The sequence below is a fragment of the Apteryx mantelli genome, chromosome 2 (assembly GCF_036417845.1).
Source record: "Apteryx mantelli isolate bAptMan1 chromosome 2, bAptMan1.hap1, whole genome shotgun sequence".
In the NCBI taxonomy this organism is placed as follows: domain Eukaryota; kingdom Metazoa; phylum Chordata; class Aves; order Apterygiformes; family Apterygidae; genus Apteryx; species Apteryx mantelli.
In genome coordinates, this window is record NC_089979.1 from 90,198,575 (window position 1) to 90,218,638 (window position 20,064).

General features: G+C 37.9%; 1 protein-coding gene across 1 annotated transcript in view; it reads left to right on the top strand.

The window, feature by feature from the left end:
- CTNND2 (catenin delta 2) overlaps positions 1-20,064 on the top strand; it is a 723,110-nt gene that overhangs the window by 263,484 nt on the left and 439,562 nt on the right. The window contains exon 3 of the mRNA XM_067291004.1: positions 5,525-5,637. Within this exon, the coding sequence (XP_067147105.1) occupies positions 5,525-5,637 (113 nt within the window). The remainder of the gene's footprint in view (positions 1-5,524; positions 5,638-20,064) is intronic.

The following is a 20,064-nucleotide window of genomic DNA, read 5'->3' on the forward strand; positions in this document are numbered from 1 at the left end:
TAAGAGGAATTTGTTGCCAACACCACTGTTAAGTAATGGCTTAATTCAGAGTTTATAGAAGTGCATTACATGGGATTCTGTATGATGTCATTGGATATGCATGACATGCACATACATGACATTGAGGTACAGTTTTTCTTGTTTAATAGGCCAAAAGAGGATAGAGCCAACATTGTACATTTCTACAGCCTATGCACTTTAGGAAGTTCTATGCTTTTTAGATATTTCTGTAAAAGGATTCAATCCAGGAGAACTCTTATTTTTTTGGTAGCTGTAATCAGACTTTCTGTATTCATGTCACCAGGGATTCCCAACCTTACCTCAGTACTGCTGTTTGTCTCTATTCGAAGATTCAAATGATCATCAGTGCAGCAATTTGATTTCGTATGACATATTTGCAGTCAAAAGCTAAACACTTGCTTTTTTCCTTTTAACAATATACCATAAGAAACTTGGGAATACAATAAATCCACAAGGGTGTTCAGCCAGATTTCAATTTTTTCTATCTACTGCCTTTTACCATTTTTAATAATTTTGCTGTGTCTTTTGCTCAGCATCAATACACATCTCTGTGCAATTGAAAAGGATTGCTGCAAGATTGTAAAGGACGGAATAAACTAGGATCAGCTCTAAACATCAGTCCGATCTTTTTAGGCCTGTTTTAATCCTCCCAACATTCAAATGAGTCAATACAATCCACACAGCAGACATAAAGCCAGAACTAATCAAAAACCCGCTACTTGGAGTGCTCTAAGTTCAGAAGTTCATAACCTGTCTAAAGGCTGTGAAGATTTCCATTAGGTTTGCTTAGTTTCTGGACCACTGTGAAGCATGTGACCTAACTCAAGCCCTCCTTAATGCTTGAAGCTTTAGTGGCTGCAGAGAGTAGAAGAACTTCAAGTCTCATATACTGAAAGGGCAAATATCAAACTGCAGTTGTCCTCTACGGACTAATGAACATCTTTACTAAAAAGGTTAATAGTGGACAAACACCATTTTTAAACATAAATTGTTCAGGCCCTAGCAGACACCTACACTTTTTAGCACTTTAAAACAATTTGATGATGTTACCATGAAGCTCCTCCCTTTCCAAGCTGCTGTCTTGATCGATTTCTCTGGATTACTCTCATCATTATCTCTGCTCTTTCTGTTAGCTTCACACTCCCACACGGTTCCTGCTGTTAAGTGCTAAGGACTGTCAGACTGGTCATTTCAACTTTGCGTTGCCTTTGCATGTGCACTTGCTTTGGCATCAGTGGCCTTTGCAGTGAAATCCATGAAGTTGCGTTTGACATGACATTACTTAAATTAATTTTGATGTTGAAATGTAGTTTCTGCAGTCCTTCATTGTGCAATTGTCTTGTGCAATTGTCTTAACAACAGATTTGCATAGTCAGTGAGTAGGAACTTGTCTTTAATTTTGATGTTCATATTAGCTTGATTCAGATGAATATCGTAAGGTTGTGATGATAACACATGGCATGAACTGGTGAAAAATGATTGTAAACAGAACAAGTAGGACAAATGATGGAGTCAAGTTCAGTGGTTATTTTTATGAAATATAAGCAAATACTATTTCTAATTTCTGTCTTCTTGCACAGTGACAGCTGTTTGAAATCTAAACATATGGAATTATTCAAATATTACTCATTCTAACTGCTTCCCAAACAAAGATAAGGAAGCTTATTAATTTTTTTCTGCTAAAGATTAGTGATACAGAGAGATGGGAGGCTCTCTCAACTCTTACTTCAGTCCTTCTGTTTTTCTCTCATTACAGAGGCTACCCTCTGGACCTGCACCTTTGCCATCATATGGGGGAAAAATTCATGTGTTTTTTTTCTGTTAGATTTAACATAAAGGATAGTTCTGGGGGAAGAAACTGTGTGGAACTCCCCCTACTCCCCCAGTCCCCTGCCTTTCTCTCTCCTTCCATCTCTAACTTGTGAATGGCACCTCACAGAAGAAGACGGGTGAGAAATAGCAGCCATTAAGGCAAACTAATAATAACATTACTGATTACCTATTCTAGATTTCTTTTTAAAGTGATCCAGCACATCACTACTTCTTGCTTGAGGAGAGACTTTCCCTTTCCAGTCATCTCTGCAGAGCAGGACTTGAATAATGTGGAGCCTGTCAAAACAGAAAACATTAATTTCCACATCTCGGGAAGTGTTCCCTCAATAAGGGTCCAACTGTCTAGAGAAAAAGAGAGGCTGCTTAAATCTGTCATTTTAGGGGATTTGCCTTAGTAGCAATTTGTATAGTGGGACTGGAAGAGATTAGTGGAGGATGAGTAATGAAATATGCTAGGGAAAGAAAGAAAGGAATGCATAAGAACTCAGAAAGAAATAAGAAAGAAATAGAAATGACAAAGGCAGGAGTATAAAAGTGTATTTTGAAGACCAGAATCATGAGAAAAAGATTGTTCTGCAGACAAAGTAATCATGAGATAAAGGTGGCAACTGGGAAAGGCAGAAGTACCCCGAAAGCAGTCAACCAAAGCGATTAAACTGACGGCAGGTAAAGCACACAAAATATATGAGAAGATAGAAAATACAGACAGCAGAAGAAAAGAAAAAGGCAAAACAAAGTTTAATTTAAATGTATATCAATAAAATAAGTTTGAGGGCATTTTTTATTTAGTTGACCTGGGATAGAATGGGCAAAACAGAAATGGAATGAGGTTCTTGCATACCTGCTAGGGTGAAAGGGCACGATGAGCTACCCTTGTCTGTCTGGGAGAAGACAAATGACAGTATGGACAGTCAAGGGGGTTAGCTCCTGAGTCCTTCATTTTTATGCTCTTTTGGTAAAGTTATGAGGACAGCTGCATATTCTCATTATGCAGACAGAAAAAAGTGCCTTCTATTAGGCCATAGCAAAAAAACATCTGGCTTACACACACCCCCACCCCCACCCCCCAGGACAAGAAGTAAAGTTGAACCGATGAAAAAATATGCTGAGCTTCTAAATGTGTATCAATATCATTGTTGTGATAGAACACACTAACTTTAAAGTTCTGTGGAACAGAATAGCTGTTAAAGCTTTTGCTTTTTTTTTTCTTTTTGAAAGTGAACTTAATGGTCTATTTGTTTTTGCTTGTTTTGTATTCTGTACTCTCAGAATTTCTCAGTGCTTACATGCTTACATGATATAAGCATGTTAGTGTAGCAAATTCTATCCCGCGTGGATTTTATGTTCTTCAAAACTTTAGTAATATTTGTGTCACAATCATTTCTGCAGTAACAGTATTATTTTACCCAAATCAGGCCTGGATTTGAGTAATAACTCTTGGAAAGTTGATTAACAGTCTTTTCAGCTTTTCAGACAATTGATTCTACTAGGTAAGCACACAAATACCCTGTGTGAAGTAGGCATATCTAAAATAACTTTGATTAGGTGATTTTTAATCCTGTTATCTACAGACAACAACAAAAAAGGTATTTTTGGTACTACAAAAACATGTGCAGAGAACAGTATTAACTGTGATTACTGATGCATTATTAGCATTCAGTGGGCAGTGAAATTACATTTTGTTTTGCTCTTTTCATCAGTTTGTTTCTTTTGATGGTTTTCTCATGTTCTGGGTAGTCTTACTTGGAATAATGAACACAAAATTAAGTAGGTTCTGTAAAATAGTCAGTGGCCATTTAAGCATACACTGTCTTTTTCTTTGTGTTCCCTCTGTTTTTAGTGTGGGACAGAAATTATTGTGTGCCAATAGTATTAGAAAGAAAGGGGAATGATCCAACTGAATTAGGTAGAACAACCACCAGCCATTTCTTTCTTCCATCTCAGTTATGGTTTTCCTAGTTTCAGAGCTTGGAGAAATTTAATGTCTCCATTTACCCTTGGCTTCTTGGTCAGATGTTTTAGGTAGCAGATGGGAGGAAGGCTTTTGAATCCTCCCCTACCCCCTTATTTCTTTCTTTCTGTCAAATGCTGAGTGATACTCAGTGATACTTATGGCAGGTAAGAGCTGGAACCACATCATTTCCATGGCTGGTTTTGCTGCTAGGCCAGACACTGCTGGAGAGTTAATCAAGGGACTCTCTCCTACACCTCCTCATTACTGGAGGTCTTCTTGTGCAGGGCAATTAGGACTCAAGTTCACCTCTCATTACTGAATAAGGGCATAGGCATGGCAGTTAGGGCCAAGGAGTCTCAGCTGGGGACTTTTGCCTTTCTTTGGAAGGAGTTTTATCTGGCTGTCTTAATGGAACATATCAGTCTCAGGAGATAATTAAAAAATATTTTCTGTCTGCTCACATTTCTAATTAGTTGGATATTAGTTACAGTTACAAAAAATAGAGAAAAGCAGTTGTGTGAATAATTGAACAACTGCTTAAGCAAGGTGTTTTGCTACTTTTGCTTTTTTAATTTTATCAGATAGCAGACAGCATTCTAGCTACAGGTATTATAAAGTTTATATAAATGTTTTCAGCAATAGTACTACGTTAGTTTGTTACTACTTGGAACAAGCAGTTTCAAGAAAGAAAAGAGGGAGGTAATGGGTGCATTTGTGTGAACACAAGAATAATTTAACAAGTGAATTCCCCAAATATTTCTCATTCAGCCTTCAAAATACCCAGCAACTCAGAAAACAATGTTTTCAGAAAAGAAGCAAGAGACCTGTTCCCCTGTACGTTTGAAAATGGTTCAATGTAACTCTGACTAAAATGAAAGGCAACAATATTTGGCAAACTTACAATAAGCATACTTCCCTAGAAGTGTTTTTATTTTGTATTTGATAAAAGTACTGATACCATACCTGGGAAATGCAGCTCTCTAGGGAATAGCTAGGATTGTACTCAACTTGTTTTTTTCTTTTTTTATTTAAAAAAAAAAAGTCTGTTGTGCATCAAAAGGAAAACTCTTTGGAAGTACACTTATGAGCTTTGTGGATAAATCTTATCTGATAGGGCTGGTTTGGCTTCCTTGACAGAATAAAAGAAAATACATACAATTAGTGGCAGGATTTTTAATGTAGCTTTTGTGAAAAAGTGCTAGAGTTTCCCTCCTGCACATCATTAAATGCTGAAATTAAACCGTGTGCAGCCCATAACAATATGCTTTCAGTTTAGTGTATTTAATTAGTCTATGCTATGATGATTGATTTTTGAGTACAAAAGCTTTCATCACCACATGATCTTCTACAGAACTTTACATGTTTTTTAAGTAATACAAATTGTTCCTTATGAGGCAGTATACTTAGATCAGCTTGTTAAAAGCACATTTGTATGCTGCTGAAAGGCCTACATGAACTATGAATGATTTTGATGAGGGTCTAAATTGTTTAACGTATCTGGAAATTCCATTCCTGGTAAACTCCTTATTCTGAAACATATACCATTAGAGAGAATGAATGAACCAATAGATGTTATTACAAAAATTTGGGTTGTGAATGTGTTAAAACAAAAAAGCTTGTCTCATAAGATAATATGCTAACAGTATGCTACTGAAATTCCTTCTTAATCTCAGGAGAAGTTAAGATGAATGGTTGTATTTGTTTCATTTGTTTCAGGAACTGCAGTTTGAGAGACTGACTCGAGAACTTGAGGCTGAACGTCAGATTGTAGCTAGCCAACTGGAGAAATGTAAGCTTGGATCAGAAACTGGAAGCATGAGCAGCATTAGGTAATGTACAAATTACTAATTTCTTTTCTCTGGTAATGAATTAACATGGAGAACAAATTGTATTGATCATCTTCTTGTAAAAAATTATACACAAGGGAGCATGAGATTTTAGTAGAGTTTGAAAATTTGCATTTTGACCCAATTTTTTTACAGAACTTTTCAACAAGAAAATTAATTTCTGTGCAATCTGGTATGTGATTTATCCACTAATAAAATGGTAGTCACATCTGCAATTCATTGACTTGCTGTAATCTGATTAGATTAATATCAAAACTCTCATTTCCACTACCAATACAGCTACCATTTTCAACCAAAAACTTTTTAGCTTCATATTTGCAGAGATGTATTGATAAGTATGTGAACCTGTTTTCTCATCATTCCATCATTCAGAGCATTAAAAGCTTTAGAGATCATTTCAGCTGCATATACAATATAATACAATTACTTAAAGCTGCTGATCTCACATCAAAATGTAATGATATAGAAGGAATCTCCCTCTTTTTTAAACATTGCTTTCTTAAATTAGATTGTTCTGGCACATTGGTTGGATGATGATAGAATTCTTTTAAGAAATTGTTGTAAAAAAAGGAAGCTGATCTCTTGGTCAGTTTGGGAGTAAAGGTTTTGTAGTTTTGAGCTTTTTGATGGTAGTTTATTTGTTTTCTCAAGTGACCATAATAAATGAAAGATGGTATTATTTCAGTTTCAAGGATCAAGAGGGGAAAAAAATGTATACCATGACTACTTCAGCAGAAAGCCAGTTCTGCAGTCACTTTATATAAAAATTAGGCACCATTGAATGGACATATCTTCTCTTTTCACAATAAGTGTGATATCTTTCTAGTAGATAGGATGAAGTATGATATGCCAAGCTTAGTAAAGTTTTGTGTGGTATTAGTAGAAAAGCTACAAAAATATCTGTGACTATTGTAATAAACTCTTCCTTAGTTCATGCAATTCAAGCTGCTCCTCAATCAAATAAATGATTATTTTCCAGGATACGTAGGAAATAATTACTCAGTAGAATGCCAAAGATGAAACAAAAAGGGTGAAAGTAAGAGTTCAGTTAAAATGGCAGAAGGCAGAAGAATCTTTCATTAATTCAGCAGAATCTGTCCATGAAGTTGACTTAATTAAGAACATTCTTAACAATAAATCAATTGAGAATTGATTTCCTAAATAGAAAAGCATCTTAATGTATTCTATATATTCTTTCCTACCAACTAGAGTTATATGAAAATTATGTTAACATTATATTAACATTAAAGAAACCATATTGCTTAGAGTTATTTAAACACTTATTAGGTAGCTTTTTTTGCAAGGCACTACAGTATTATACTCTGACTTAAGTGCATTCCCACATCACTTTAAACTTAATTCCTTTGAGATTATAGATTCAGGTTCAGTGAAGATTAATTCTGTTCTATGGCTTTTTATAATTAATGTTGCGTGAGTTCAGGTTAACATTTAAATTTTATTTGCATTCCTACTTTAAAAAAATGGATTTCAGGCTAAAAATTTCAAATGATAAGGATAGTTTTAAATAAGTAGTTTAAGTCCTCAACTATATTAAGAGGTTTCATTATGTGAACATTTACATAAGGAACAGAAGATTTTTGAGGTTAAAAATAATTGTGTTTTCTTCTCATTCATGTGAAAAAAATGAAAAAATCACAAAAAAATAAATGTTTCTTACTGGGAAGTTTATTTATGGCTCCCATATCTGAATCTGAACATGATGGCAGTCTCCCTGTGAGACTGATCACTGTGTTGGAGAAAAGGGACAGGGAAGATCAGATGAAGAGATTTATGGCTAACGAATGAAAGCTGAAAGGACTTGGGTTGCACAATATCTTCTTCTCAGCCCAGTATTTGGGAAAGCTGGTGCCATCTGAAGCAACCATCTGCATTTCAATATCTCTGTCATATTTTTAATACAAACTTTTTAATATCTGTAAATGCGGTGCACTTATGGTTGCTATTGTAGTCAGCAGATACAAATAACCCGCTAGCCTAATATGGCTCTGTTTATCTCTGTCCAGCTCTTGTTTTCCCAAGTACAGAGCTGTGTTTGATGAATGTGCAAGCTTCATAGTAGAGATAGAGAAGCTGCTTCCTTCTTCCTTCTCAGAATTTCATTATAGGAAGTTCTACGTTATACTTTTCAAGGTTTGTCCTTCAGAGTCTTGGGTCTGCTCTCCCGGAGTGCACACTGCCTGATTCACTAATTCCCTCCATAGAGAACAGCCTGGCTCTGAGAAGAGGGGCAGCTGTCAGCTTCAACATATTGGAGTTGTTACCCAAGTTGAGTGCAGGGAAAATGCAGAGGAAGTAGCTTAAAAGGAAAGATAGGTTACCCTTCTTGCCTACCTCCCTCTGCAAAGAGTGAAATAAAATTAAAAAAAAGTATTTTGCAGAGGAAAGATTGGTTATAGGAACAGGGTTTCAAAAGGAGGCAGTGAGCAAGAAAAGAAATGTGGACCTAAGCTATGTAGGAACGCCTAATTTTAAGGTTTGCCAAAATGGATGATGTAACACTGAAAATAGGAAAAAAGTTTTTTTTTTTTTAATTTTGAAATTCTCTCCCCAAATCTGGAATTCTTATTCTGCTAAACAGCTAGAAAAAAAGGGGGATTATCCTCTTGCAAATGAAAAAAAAAATCCTGGAAAAATAAAGATGCTTCAAATATGTAATTAGAATCCTTTTTTTTTTGTGTTAACTTTAGCATCTGTTTTCTTCTTCTGGCATATTCACAATGCATCAATAGCCAATTGCATTCAAACATGTTTCACCCACTTGGAAAAGCCTGCAAAGCCTTTACTAGCAAGTATTTGTAAGATAGAAATCATTAGAGGACTACAGCTACTATAAAATTGCAACAACAACAACAATAAAACAGCAAGAAATGTACGTATGATGGGTACCGTTTTGTAGAACAACAATTTTAAAGATACTGGCAGGATAACTGTAGAATTGTAACTGTAGAAGACAATAATACTGCTTCCGACATGGAGGGATTACGACACCTCCAGTGGAGCAGAATGAGCAAATGGAATTTCAAGGGAAAGAGTGAGCATGGTTTGCACTTCGTATTTATAAGTAACAGAACAGCGTCTTGCCTGTGACAGAGCAAGATTTTGAAATCAATAAAGGACTATTCTTTGTGAAATTATACTTGCTCAAGCATTGCTATGAAAGAAAGTAAAAAAAAGGGTCCTTTTCCTTAAACCAGAGTTTTCCTTATCACCACTGAATAAATGAAACAGTTTTATTTTTTGAATACAGATTAGCTAAAAAAAAATCCTCCTAATTTAAAAATTTATTCAAAAATTTTTCTAGTAACCTCTGAATGCAAGGATGGGTTTGTTTTAAACATGCTTTCCAGCAGAACACAAACCAAAATGAGAAGTTATAGCTATTATTAGTAGGCCTTTATAGGTGAAAAGCTTTTTAAAATAAACTTTAGATCAATTGCATGTATTTTAAGTACTGGCATTATTTAAAGTAAAATCCTACCTGTAAGTCTCCAATAGAAGTGAATATACATCCTGCAATGATGTCACCATTGCCTGATGACATCTAGGGTTATTATTCAGATGCTCTTTCTTATTAAGGAATAATCAAATTGGACTGATTGTAATCAGCATATTTTAATACTGGGAAGTTTCATTTTTTTACCACTTGGAAATAATTCATTCAAAATATGTAAAAGGAATTTTTCTTGTTAATTTTGTTACCTATGTCCATTTGTAGTTGAGTATCTAAAACTAGTACATGGAGCATCTGTCCATATGTGAAATTTTAGTCAGGCTAAAACAACTTACAGTGGTGTTTACTGCCATATCTTATCTAACATCTTAAAACAAGTACAGATATACATAAAAAGAAGTACTTACATGCTTAGAAACTTAATGTCAAGTACACTTCATTGTGGAGCTATGAGGAAAGTTATTCTCAGCTTTACCTCCTTGGGATAGTGCTTTCCTGAAGTCTTCGTGTATGTCTTAAGATTGTGCACTTGAAACTGCATTGCAGGAACATGCTAAAGGCCTGCTACTTCTGGCTTCATTTTTGCTTTCTGCACTCTTCTTGCAAATTTGACACTTGGCCCAAAAGAAGTCGTATATCCACCTTTAAAGCTCCTTCTGGCTCAATTTTGGACCATTAAGGACCTCATGTGTGACTTTTTCTTGTCACAGAAACCAAGATCCAGAAAGTAACATTAGATGAATTTGCATAGTAAAATGCAACTCTGCAGAGCATATAGAGCCTAGTTCCAGAACTCGAAACTGTATCTTACACTGGTCTAGCTGCACAGTTCAGATTGGTCAAGCCCGGTGAGAAGCAGGTCTAAATAGTGAGGATGGAAAGCAACATTAATAGAATTACACAGTTTCTAGGATATCAAGTAATATCTCTGTACTCTATGTTACCTGTAGACACACCAGTTTGTTCAGAAGAGTTTGGGTTGATCAGAGTTGGCTCCTCTATCCAAAGTTATGATTGTGAGAAGTCTTACTCAACTTAAGGGACACAAACACTTCCTCAGGATGATTCACTAACCTTGAAGAGTTGGTTCTGGACATGCAAGGAAACACTGCTGCTTTACCACAGTTCATCAATTCTGTGCCTATGTATCTCACAGTTGAGTCTCATCAAAAATGCCCAAAGTAGATTTTCCTTGTTATGTGCTTGATCTTTAGAAGCTTTTAGAGGCTTATGGGACTGTAGTCACTAGGAAGTGTACCGAAAGGACTTGGATGCCTTCTGCTCAGGAACAGTCCTTGGCTGTGAATCTAAGAGGGAAGTAGTGGCCTCTGGTAAAGCTAGGTAAAACGTTTAGACCCTGAATTAGGGCAGAACTTTGGGAACTCTTCCATGCCACAGTGTTTGCGTGTTGGCAAACTCTGAGCAGCTCGCTAATTTTGCTCATGCATTGCAATAAGAAGCCTAGTCATGTTCAGTACTTCTTCATACCTCTGCCTCAGCTGCTTATTCCTTCTGGGCCAGATCCTTCAATCTGTCCCTCCTGTTTATACTGAGGGCAATTAGATGCCTGAATATCTTTGGGCACTTCAGTCTCTGTTCATTTTACATATGTATTAACATGTTTCAAATTTCTAAATTCTCCATGACCACACAAATGTTTTGAGCTCCTCAAAACAAAAGCTGAGGCACTGAGGGTGTTTTTTTTTTCTTTCCAGAGATGAAAACAAAATCACTGTGGCACTTTGGAGATTATACTATATGCTTTCATTTTTTCTTTTAAAAGAATTCAGGTAAAATAGTGCCACAGAATAGAAAGACTGAACAAGCAAGAAAATAGATTGCATGCGTACGCATGTAACAGATATGGAAGCTGTGTCTTTACACGATCAAATATCCACTGAACTTGCTTAAAAAACCCTGTACTTATTTACTGGCTAGTAAATGCTTAAAACTTTAAAATAAGTTTCTGTTTTCCATTTTTATCACTGTTTTATTTAATCAGCTTTTGTTAATTTACAGGGTTTTTTGAAGTCAGATAGGCAGTTCAAGCATAGACAACACTTTTTCTTTTAACATGCAGTTTGCAAATTGGTCAGGCACTTGATTTTTTTTTCAGCTGAATTTCAACCCCCTGTGAAATTAGTAGGAGTGATTTGCCATTTACTGTTGAAAATTTCCTGAAAAGATTGACATATGTGCATGAGCATCCTGAGGAATGTACAAAAGCTTCTATTTTCTAAAGGTAGCAAAAATATCATCTAATTTACTGACTTTCATGGAAAGTATACCTGCATTGTAAATGCTTTATTCCATGTAGCTCTCTCTTTGAGATGCATATATTATACAGTTCATTACATGGGAAGCATATGATTTCTGTGAACTCCATCAAAAATTGTGCACCAAGTCTAACTGATAAATCCCTAAGATCCCTAAGATTTCAAGTATGTTCCAGAGATAGATGAAATGCACGGTTACATGATTAGGGAGACAGCTTACATTGTGGTGGTTAAGTAAATAAAATTTCAGCTATGAATTTTCCTATACGCTGTGGATGTTAGATCTAATTTGGACTAGTTATTGTAGAAGTATATATAATAGTATCACACATGTACAACACATATGCATATACATGTGGCTTTTCACACAGGCAGAAACATGCAGCACTCATGCAAACACAAACAGCACCGACAGCATCATCTGTTCCCCTCCCTGGCTGATGAGGATGAAGGTCCATTAGTGGGAAATATATATACACAAGGTGAATTCCTCCAGTAACTGGCTTTAGACACATGGTCTACCCAGTAACTGTCATTGAATCCTCTTGTCTTCAGTTTCTTCCCGCGCAGAGGCATGCACACACACACACACACACACACGCATGCATGCACATACACATACATGCACACACACACACAAAAACAGGTGTCTCAGTTGACCCCAGGCCCCACAGTCTCTCTGGCAGTTGGCGAGATTGCCTGAGTAAATACTGGATTCTTGAAGTGCTGAATTTCATAGTAATATGTCTTTATAGAGACTTTAAAGCCTTGCAAGAAATATAGACAAGTATATTATAAATCTGAGTAGTTAAAAAGTTGCTAACTGAACTATTACTGTTTAAGATATAGTAGGTATTGTATCTGATATACCAGGATGAAAACATTCCTGCCTTTTTTCCTTTGACTACCATTATTTTTGTTGCCTTCTTCAAAACTCCCCACAGTAAAAACAATACCAAGTCTAGCTGGTAGCCAGTGACCACTGGTGTCCTTCAGGGATTGAAACTAGGACCAAATAGAAGAAATGGCAGGGAAAGAAAACATTAGTTGTATAAAGCATATTATCAAAACTGTAAACAGCATGTGCTTTGGAAAATAAGATCTAGCAGCATTCATATTTCTTACGACATAACCCTATTCCCAAGAAAAGTAAAATGCATGCTGTCACAGTAGTTTTTTGTCTGCATCTTTCTCTCTGAAGCTTTAGTATTCACCAAATGATGTTTCAGGATTTGTTTTTGATCTAAAGTTAACTTAAATGAATTTAATTTTAGTTTATACAGACAAACAGTTATTCTTAAATTTTAAATGAGCTTTGTGTATAAGAAAAAAAACAGGAGCAAAGGCCTTGGCACTGCCCCACCAGTTTAGAGGGACATTATAAGATAGCTCAGTACTTTGCGTGTGTATGTGTGGCTGATAATATAGGCAGTAGATAATCTAAGATATATCTGCGTATGGTAGCCAGGGAGGTGTTTACACTGTCACGGCATTGCTGTATAACTCCATATCAACAAGAAATAGGCTTGTGCTCTAGAGCAGAAGTTCCTAGACTTTGTAAAACTTGTGTTTTAGAATTGAACCTAATTCTAGTTGTTTCTCTTACTGTTATGCCTGTGTAATCTTTGGGAACTTTTTTGAAACTGTCTCAAGATTGTACTGGTAATAAGTGCTGTAGCAGAAATGTGTTTTGTGAAGTATAGGGAGATGGGCGAAGATAAAAAATGAGTTTTTCTGTATTCTGTACCATGCATGATTTTTTAAATCTCTTCAGAGAAGCAATTAAAGGGCATAATAGAGTGACCAGTACTAACTAGGTGTCTTTTGAGAGGAACATTTTCTATACTTCTCTCAGTTAAAATTTAGAAAAGATGGTCTTGTTTGTTCGTGACCAACATGATTGCTTGCTGTGTTGAGATGACTAGCTCAGTGATTGAAGGAAGAGCAGTGACTGTCATTTTCCTAGACTTTAGCAAGGCCTTTCACATGGTCAGTGTGAATGGTGAGATGGGTGGAAAATTGGGTGTACTGTTGGATTCAAAGGGTTGTCATCAACAATACCAAGTCCAACTAGCAGCCAATGACTAGTGGTGTCCTTCGGGGATCAATACTAGGACCAAAACTATTTAATGTCTTCATTAACCACCTGGATGATGGGAGTGCACAATCCATAAGTTTGCAGATGATATCAAATTGCGGGGAGCAGTCAATACACAGGAGGGCAGGGCTGCTATTCAGAGGGCCCTGCACAGGCTGCAGAAATGGGCTGACCAGAACTTCATGAAGTTCAAAAAAAAAAAAAATGCAAGTCCTGCATCTGGGATGGAATAACACCATGCAGCAACACAGGCTGGGGCCAACTGCATAGAAAGCAGCTCTACACAAAAAGACCTAGGGGACCTTGCTGACAAGTTGAACATGAGCCAGCAGTATGTCCTTGCAGCAAAGAAGGTCAACTTCATCCTGGGCTGTAGTAGCAAAAGTATAGCCAGCAGGTCAAGGAAAGTGATTCCTTCCTTGTATTTGACACTCAGGAGGCTACGTCTTGAGTATTGTGTCCAGTTTTGGGCTCCTCAGTTCCAGAAAGACATCAGCATACTGAAGCAAGTCCAGTGGAGGGTCAACAAGACAGCTGGAGGCTTGAGCACATGGTGTACGAGAAGAGGCTGAGGGAATTGGGGTTGTTAGCCTTAGGAAGAGAAGGGTCAGGAGGGATCTTATTGCTGCCTACAACTAGGTAGCAGGAGGGTGTAATGAAGACAAGGCCAGACTTTTCTCAGAGGTGCATTGTGATAGAATGAGGGGTGATAGACAAACTAGAACATGGAAAATTTTGATAAGATGTAAAGAAAACATTTTTCACCGTGAAGTTGGTCAGACACTAGAATGGGTTGCCCCAAGGGGTTGTAGGTTTCCATCCTTGGAGATATTAAAAAGTGACTGGATGAGGCCATAAGCAATCTGCTCTTGTTGCACCTGCTTTGAGCTGGAGTTGGACTAGATGACCCCAGAGGTCCCTTCCAACCTAAAAGTTTCTATGATTTTTATTATGATTTCAGCATAAATCACAGAATCACAGAATCACAGAATCACTGAGATTGGAAGGGACCTCTGGAGATCATCTAGTCCAACCCCCCTGCTCAAGCAGGGTCACCTAGAGCACATTGCACAGGATTGCATCCAGGCGCATTTTGAATATCTCCAGAGAAGGAGACTCCACAACCTCTCTGGGCAACCTGTTCCAGTGCTCTGTCACCCTCACAGTGAAAAAGTTTTTCCTCATGTTAAGATGGAAGTGTCTGTGTTTCAGTTTGTGCCCATTGCCTCGCGTCCTGTCGCTCGGCACCACTGAAAAGAGTCTGGCCCCATCCGCTCGACACCCTCCCTTCAGATACTTGTACACATTGATAAGATCTCCTCTCAGCCTTCTCTTCTCCAGGCTGAACAGGCCCAGCTCTCTCAGCCTTTCCTCATAAGAGAGATGCTCCAGTCCCCTAATCATCTTTGTGGCCCTTCGCTGGACTTGCTCCAGTAGTGCCACATCCCTCTTGTACTGGGGAGCCCAGAACTGGACGCAGTACTCTAGATGTGGCCTCACCAGGGCTGAGTAGAGGGGGAGAATCACCTCCCTCGACCTGCTGGCAACACTCTTCCTGATGCACCCCAGGATACCATTGGCCTTCTTGGCCACAAGGGCACATTGCTGCCTCATACTTAACTTGGTGTCCACCAGCACTCCCAGGTCCTTCTCTTCAGAGCTGCTTTCCAGCAGGTCAACCCCCAGCCTGTACTGGTGCAGGGGGTTAGTCCTCCCCAGGTGCAGGACCCTGCACTTCCCTTTGTTGAATTTCATGAGGTTCCTCTCTGCCCACCTCTCCAGCCTGTCCAAGTCTCTTTGAACGGCAGCACAGCCCTCTGGCGTATCGGCCACTCCTCCCAGTTTTGTATCGTCAGCAAACTTGCTGAGGGTGCACTCTGTGCCTTCATCCAGGTCACTGATGAAGAAGTTGAAGAAGACTGGACCCAGGACTGACCCCTGGGGGACACCGCTAGCTACAGGCCTCCAACTAGACTCTGTGCCACTGATCACAACTCTCTGAGCTCTGCCATTCAGCCAGTTCTCAATCCACCTCACTGTCCACTCATCTAACCCACACTTCCTGAGCTTGTCTATGAGGATGCTATGGGAGACAGTGTCAAAAGCCTTGCTGAAGTCTAGGTAGACAACATCCACTGCTCTCCCCTCATCTACCCAGCCAGTCATTCCATCATAGAAGGCTATCAGGTTGGTTAGGCATGATTTCCCCTTGGTGAAGCCATGCTGACTACTCCTGATCACCTTCTTTTCCTCCACATGCGTGGAGATGGCTTCCAGGATGAGCTGCTCCATCACCTTTCCAGGGATGGAGGTGAGGCTGACTGGCCTGTAGTTCCCTGGGTCCTCCTTCTTGCCCTTTTTAAAGACTGGGGTGACATTGGCTTTCTTCCAGTCCTCGGGCACCTCTCCTGTTCTCCATGACCTTTCAAAGATGATGGAGAGTGGCTTAGCAATAATGTCCGCCAGCTCCCTCAGCACTCGTGGGTGCATCCCATCAGGGCCCATGGATTTGTGGGTGTCAAGTTTGCTTAAATGATCTCTAACCCACTCCTCCTCCACCAAGGGAAAGTCTTCCTTCCTCCAGACTTTCTCTCTTGCCTCCAGGATCTGGGGTTCCTGAGGGCTGGCCTGAGCAGTAAAGACTGAAGCAAAGAAGGCATTCAGTAACTCTGCCTTCTCTGCATCCTTCGTTACCAGGGCACCCACCCCATTCAGCAAAGGGCCCACATTTTCCCTAGTCTTCCTCTTGCTGCTGATGTATTTGAAGAAGCCCTTCTTGTTGTCCTTGACATCTCTAGCCAGATTTAATTCCAAACGGGCCTTAGCCTTCCTCGTCGCATCTCTGCATACTCTGACAACATTCCTATATTCCTCCCAAGTGGCCTGTCCCCCTTTCCACTTTCTGTAGACTTCCTTCTTCTGGTTGAGTTTTGCCAGGAGCTCCTTGCTCATCCATGCAGGTCTCCTACCTCCTTTGCTTGACTTCCTACTCATAGGGATGCACCGCTCTTGAGCCTGGAGGAAGTAATGTTATGAAAATAGTTGTATTAGAATTCTATGATGTTTCACACCAAATTCTGTATTTCAGAAAAAAACTCTCTGTCTGTAATCTGAACTAATGAATGTATGGCTTAATTTTACTCATAAATATAGTAATTAAAAACAAAAGTGGAAAAATATATAGTTAGTGTGGACCCTAGAGCAAAGTTTGAGCCAAAAGAAAAAGATGCAATGTTTCTATTATATTATGATAACAGAGCAGTTGTTTGTATGCTAAATGTGAGTGTTTGGTCAACACTCACATTTAGAAAATAATGTATTTCCAAGTGTATTAATGCACCTTCATTACTAGAAAACTGTTTTGACTACATTCTGGTTCTTCATACGCTCAACATACTATCAATTAAACATGTCAAACTTTTTCACATTGCTTTAGTTACAGTGAGGTAAGGGCTACCAAGAAGCTTCTAAATTTAAAAAACAAACAAGTAAATCTAAATTAAATGCAAATTAGAAATTAACTTTTAAAAAGAGAAAATGGACAGCAAGTATATCGGAGCAGAAATAAAAAGGTGGCAATATTACATTGTTATTTATGACAATGCCAGGTGTAATTTTTGTACTTCTTTTTATACATGAGTCAATAGCGTGATATTAAAAGTCAGTACATCCAAGAAATGGAGTCATATTTTTTTAAGTAGTGTTCTTTAAGAAGATCAGTATCTCAGCAGTAGACAGAGAAGATTTTGAATAGACTTTTGATGACAAATGCTGCAGCTCAGAAACTCACAACTCGGTCTGGAACATGTGTTTGCTCAGTAGTTTAGAAGCTGAATAAGCTTAAGGTTATGTCACATGCTGTTGCTTATCTTCACTGGGGAATGCATGAAGCTTAACAAGTCATGACTGGATGAACTTGTCAGCAAAATTAATCAACAAGTTTATTTGAAATGAAAGATGGAAATAAAAGCAGGCAGTTTTCTGAAAACGCTCCTCACAAAAAAAAAGTCTGAATATTTACCTGTGTTGAGACAGTATTTTGTTTTTTCTTTTTTCCCACAGAAAATTATTTTATGTTGCTATAATTGACCAGGTCAGATAGAACCCTTTAAGGGATTGGGAGATTGCTCCTTCCTGAAGAGCAGCGAAGTTTAGTCAAGAAAGGGAAGACTTCAAAGAATGGAGGATACAGCAGGCAAAGGAATCACAATTAAAATCAAGAAACCTACAGTTCATAGACAGACTAGTGAGGTATATGAGTTCATGTAGAAATCGGATTGAATATCAGGGATCAGCCAGTCAAACCTCAGAATAATGGAATGAAATTTCCAGGGTCCAAGGAGGACTGTCTAGACTTTGCAGCAACTCAAAATCTCCTCCAGTTGGCTAAGATTGAGTGAGGAGGCAAGGACCCTGTTGTGAGGAGACATAGGCAAAAGGTGAGTGGCAGATAAACCTCTAGTTGATTTTTCCAGGGGAAGGATGAGGTGTATTCTCTGAGATTTTTCTGTGTAAATGTTAAGTTTGTAATTTTTAGTCTAATAAAAGTTGTGGGGGAACAGGGGAGTTGTGCCATTCAGTAGTCTTAGGGAAAGATATGCATCCATCCCAAAGCTTTGACCACTTTGGGATCCCATTACAATTCATAAATCTTTAACAGCAGTACATTTTAGGGTCAGCACCTATGCATACATGATTTGCTTCTTTAGTTTGTGAATATTATAACAAAAAAGAAAAATTATTTTCCTCAATATTTTACTTCCTGTTTTGCAATCAAAAGCATCTTCATAGTGATTTTTCTTACTGAAAAGGAGGTTAACAAGCCCCTCAAAAATCAGTAATAAACATGCAATGTTCCAGTATTCAAGTTTCACCCTAAAGCTTTGCATTGAACAGGAACCGTCTACAGCAGAAGAGATGTAAGTGCAGCATATTTAATTTCCCTCTTACTGGAGTATTATGTAGAATCCATGGAAAGCATTGTTAGTAAACCTATGTCTCCATTAGCAGGTAGTGCAGTGCAATAAAACGTTCGTATTATATGCATTTGGAGGGGATTTATACCAGACTTAGTTCTGTTTAGAAGTATATTGAATTTGTTACTTTATCTAGGATTGTTAAAATCCTTACAGGTGATTCCTAAATGAGAAAAGTAAACAATTTGCTGCATAATTTTTTTTAATACATAGCTAGCAAATACATATATGATAAAGAGTATGTTGTGAGTACCCTGATACATGATTATGTCAGATTTACCTCAACACTGGCATAATATGAGTCTGAGTACTCAACGTGAGTACTCACTGTATAAAAGTCCAGTACTTAGGAGGTTATTAAAAAAAAAAAAATACTGAGAGCAAAAGTTGATACAAAAACAAGGAAATGAGAAGAAATCATTACCACTTTTTAGTTATACAGCTTTTCTGCATTTCCACTAATCTAAAATTTGTGGGGAGATTGTGTTGGTACTCCATAATGAAACACATCAAGAAAACAGATAATCCGATTGTTCCTGTGCTGGGGACTAACTGGTTTCACAGAGAAGTTTCTGTTGCTGAAAGGCAAGTTTCCAGCAAATGTCCAAGCAATTAGGTCCAGTGTGACTTTCTTTTTTACAGTACATCCGTATATTTTACAATTGTATTATAGGCCCTGTCATTCCCAGATAGATATGTCTTTGAACGCACCAACTCCAACAAGACTTTTAAAACACTCCCTCCACAGATGCTCTCCCTCTTCTCTTGCTTGCCAAGTTCCTTCCTTTCCTGCCTGAGATATCACCTTCACAAGAGCTACTGCTCAAAGTAACGTTCAGCATTGCCAAACTTGTAAGAATGGTATGTTTAGGAAATTAAGGTATCAGATTTTATTTTATTGTCATTAAAGCTACTGCAGAGAAGCTATGGCAATAAGCATACAAAGATATTTTTCTCCCTACTAGCCTAAAAAAGGATCTTTTAAGCAGAAAGTTTTATCTGAGGGTGCCAGTTGTCCCTTTGATTCTCTCTCAGTTAGCACAAGTCTTTCATTAGTTCTTCTGTTTCACTAATACCAGAAAAAGAAGCAACAACAACAGAACAGCAGATACTATATATGCCATCATTTATTGATACGTAAGCCAATAAAGACTCTATTCAATAGTATAGTTTCTATTCCTGTATATTTCTGGCATGATACTGAGTTGTCTGAAAACACTTTACAATTAGCACATTCACAATTTAAATGTCTTATTGCAATCCACATACTTGAATATTATACTAATTTGAAATAAGCATGGGAAAACTGATATTAGGGACTGTATCTTCATTGGTGTAAAACCTGATTATATCTTAGAGACTCCAGTTCTGTGTACATACTGACTTTTGATAAGTCCTTTGTTGAAAAATTAGGGCAATACAGTTTACTATTGAAGACAGATAAGCACTGGTTTAGGTTGCCTAAGGAAAGCAGAAAAACTATCATTTGAAGCTTAGGAACATGTTGAATATCTGTCAAGGATGGGATACAAGTGACAAGACTATTTCTCTACAGCCCTTCTAGCTCTATTTTTATGATACCTTGAT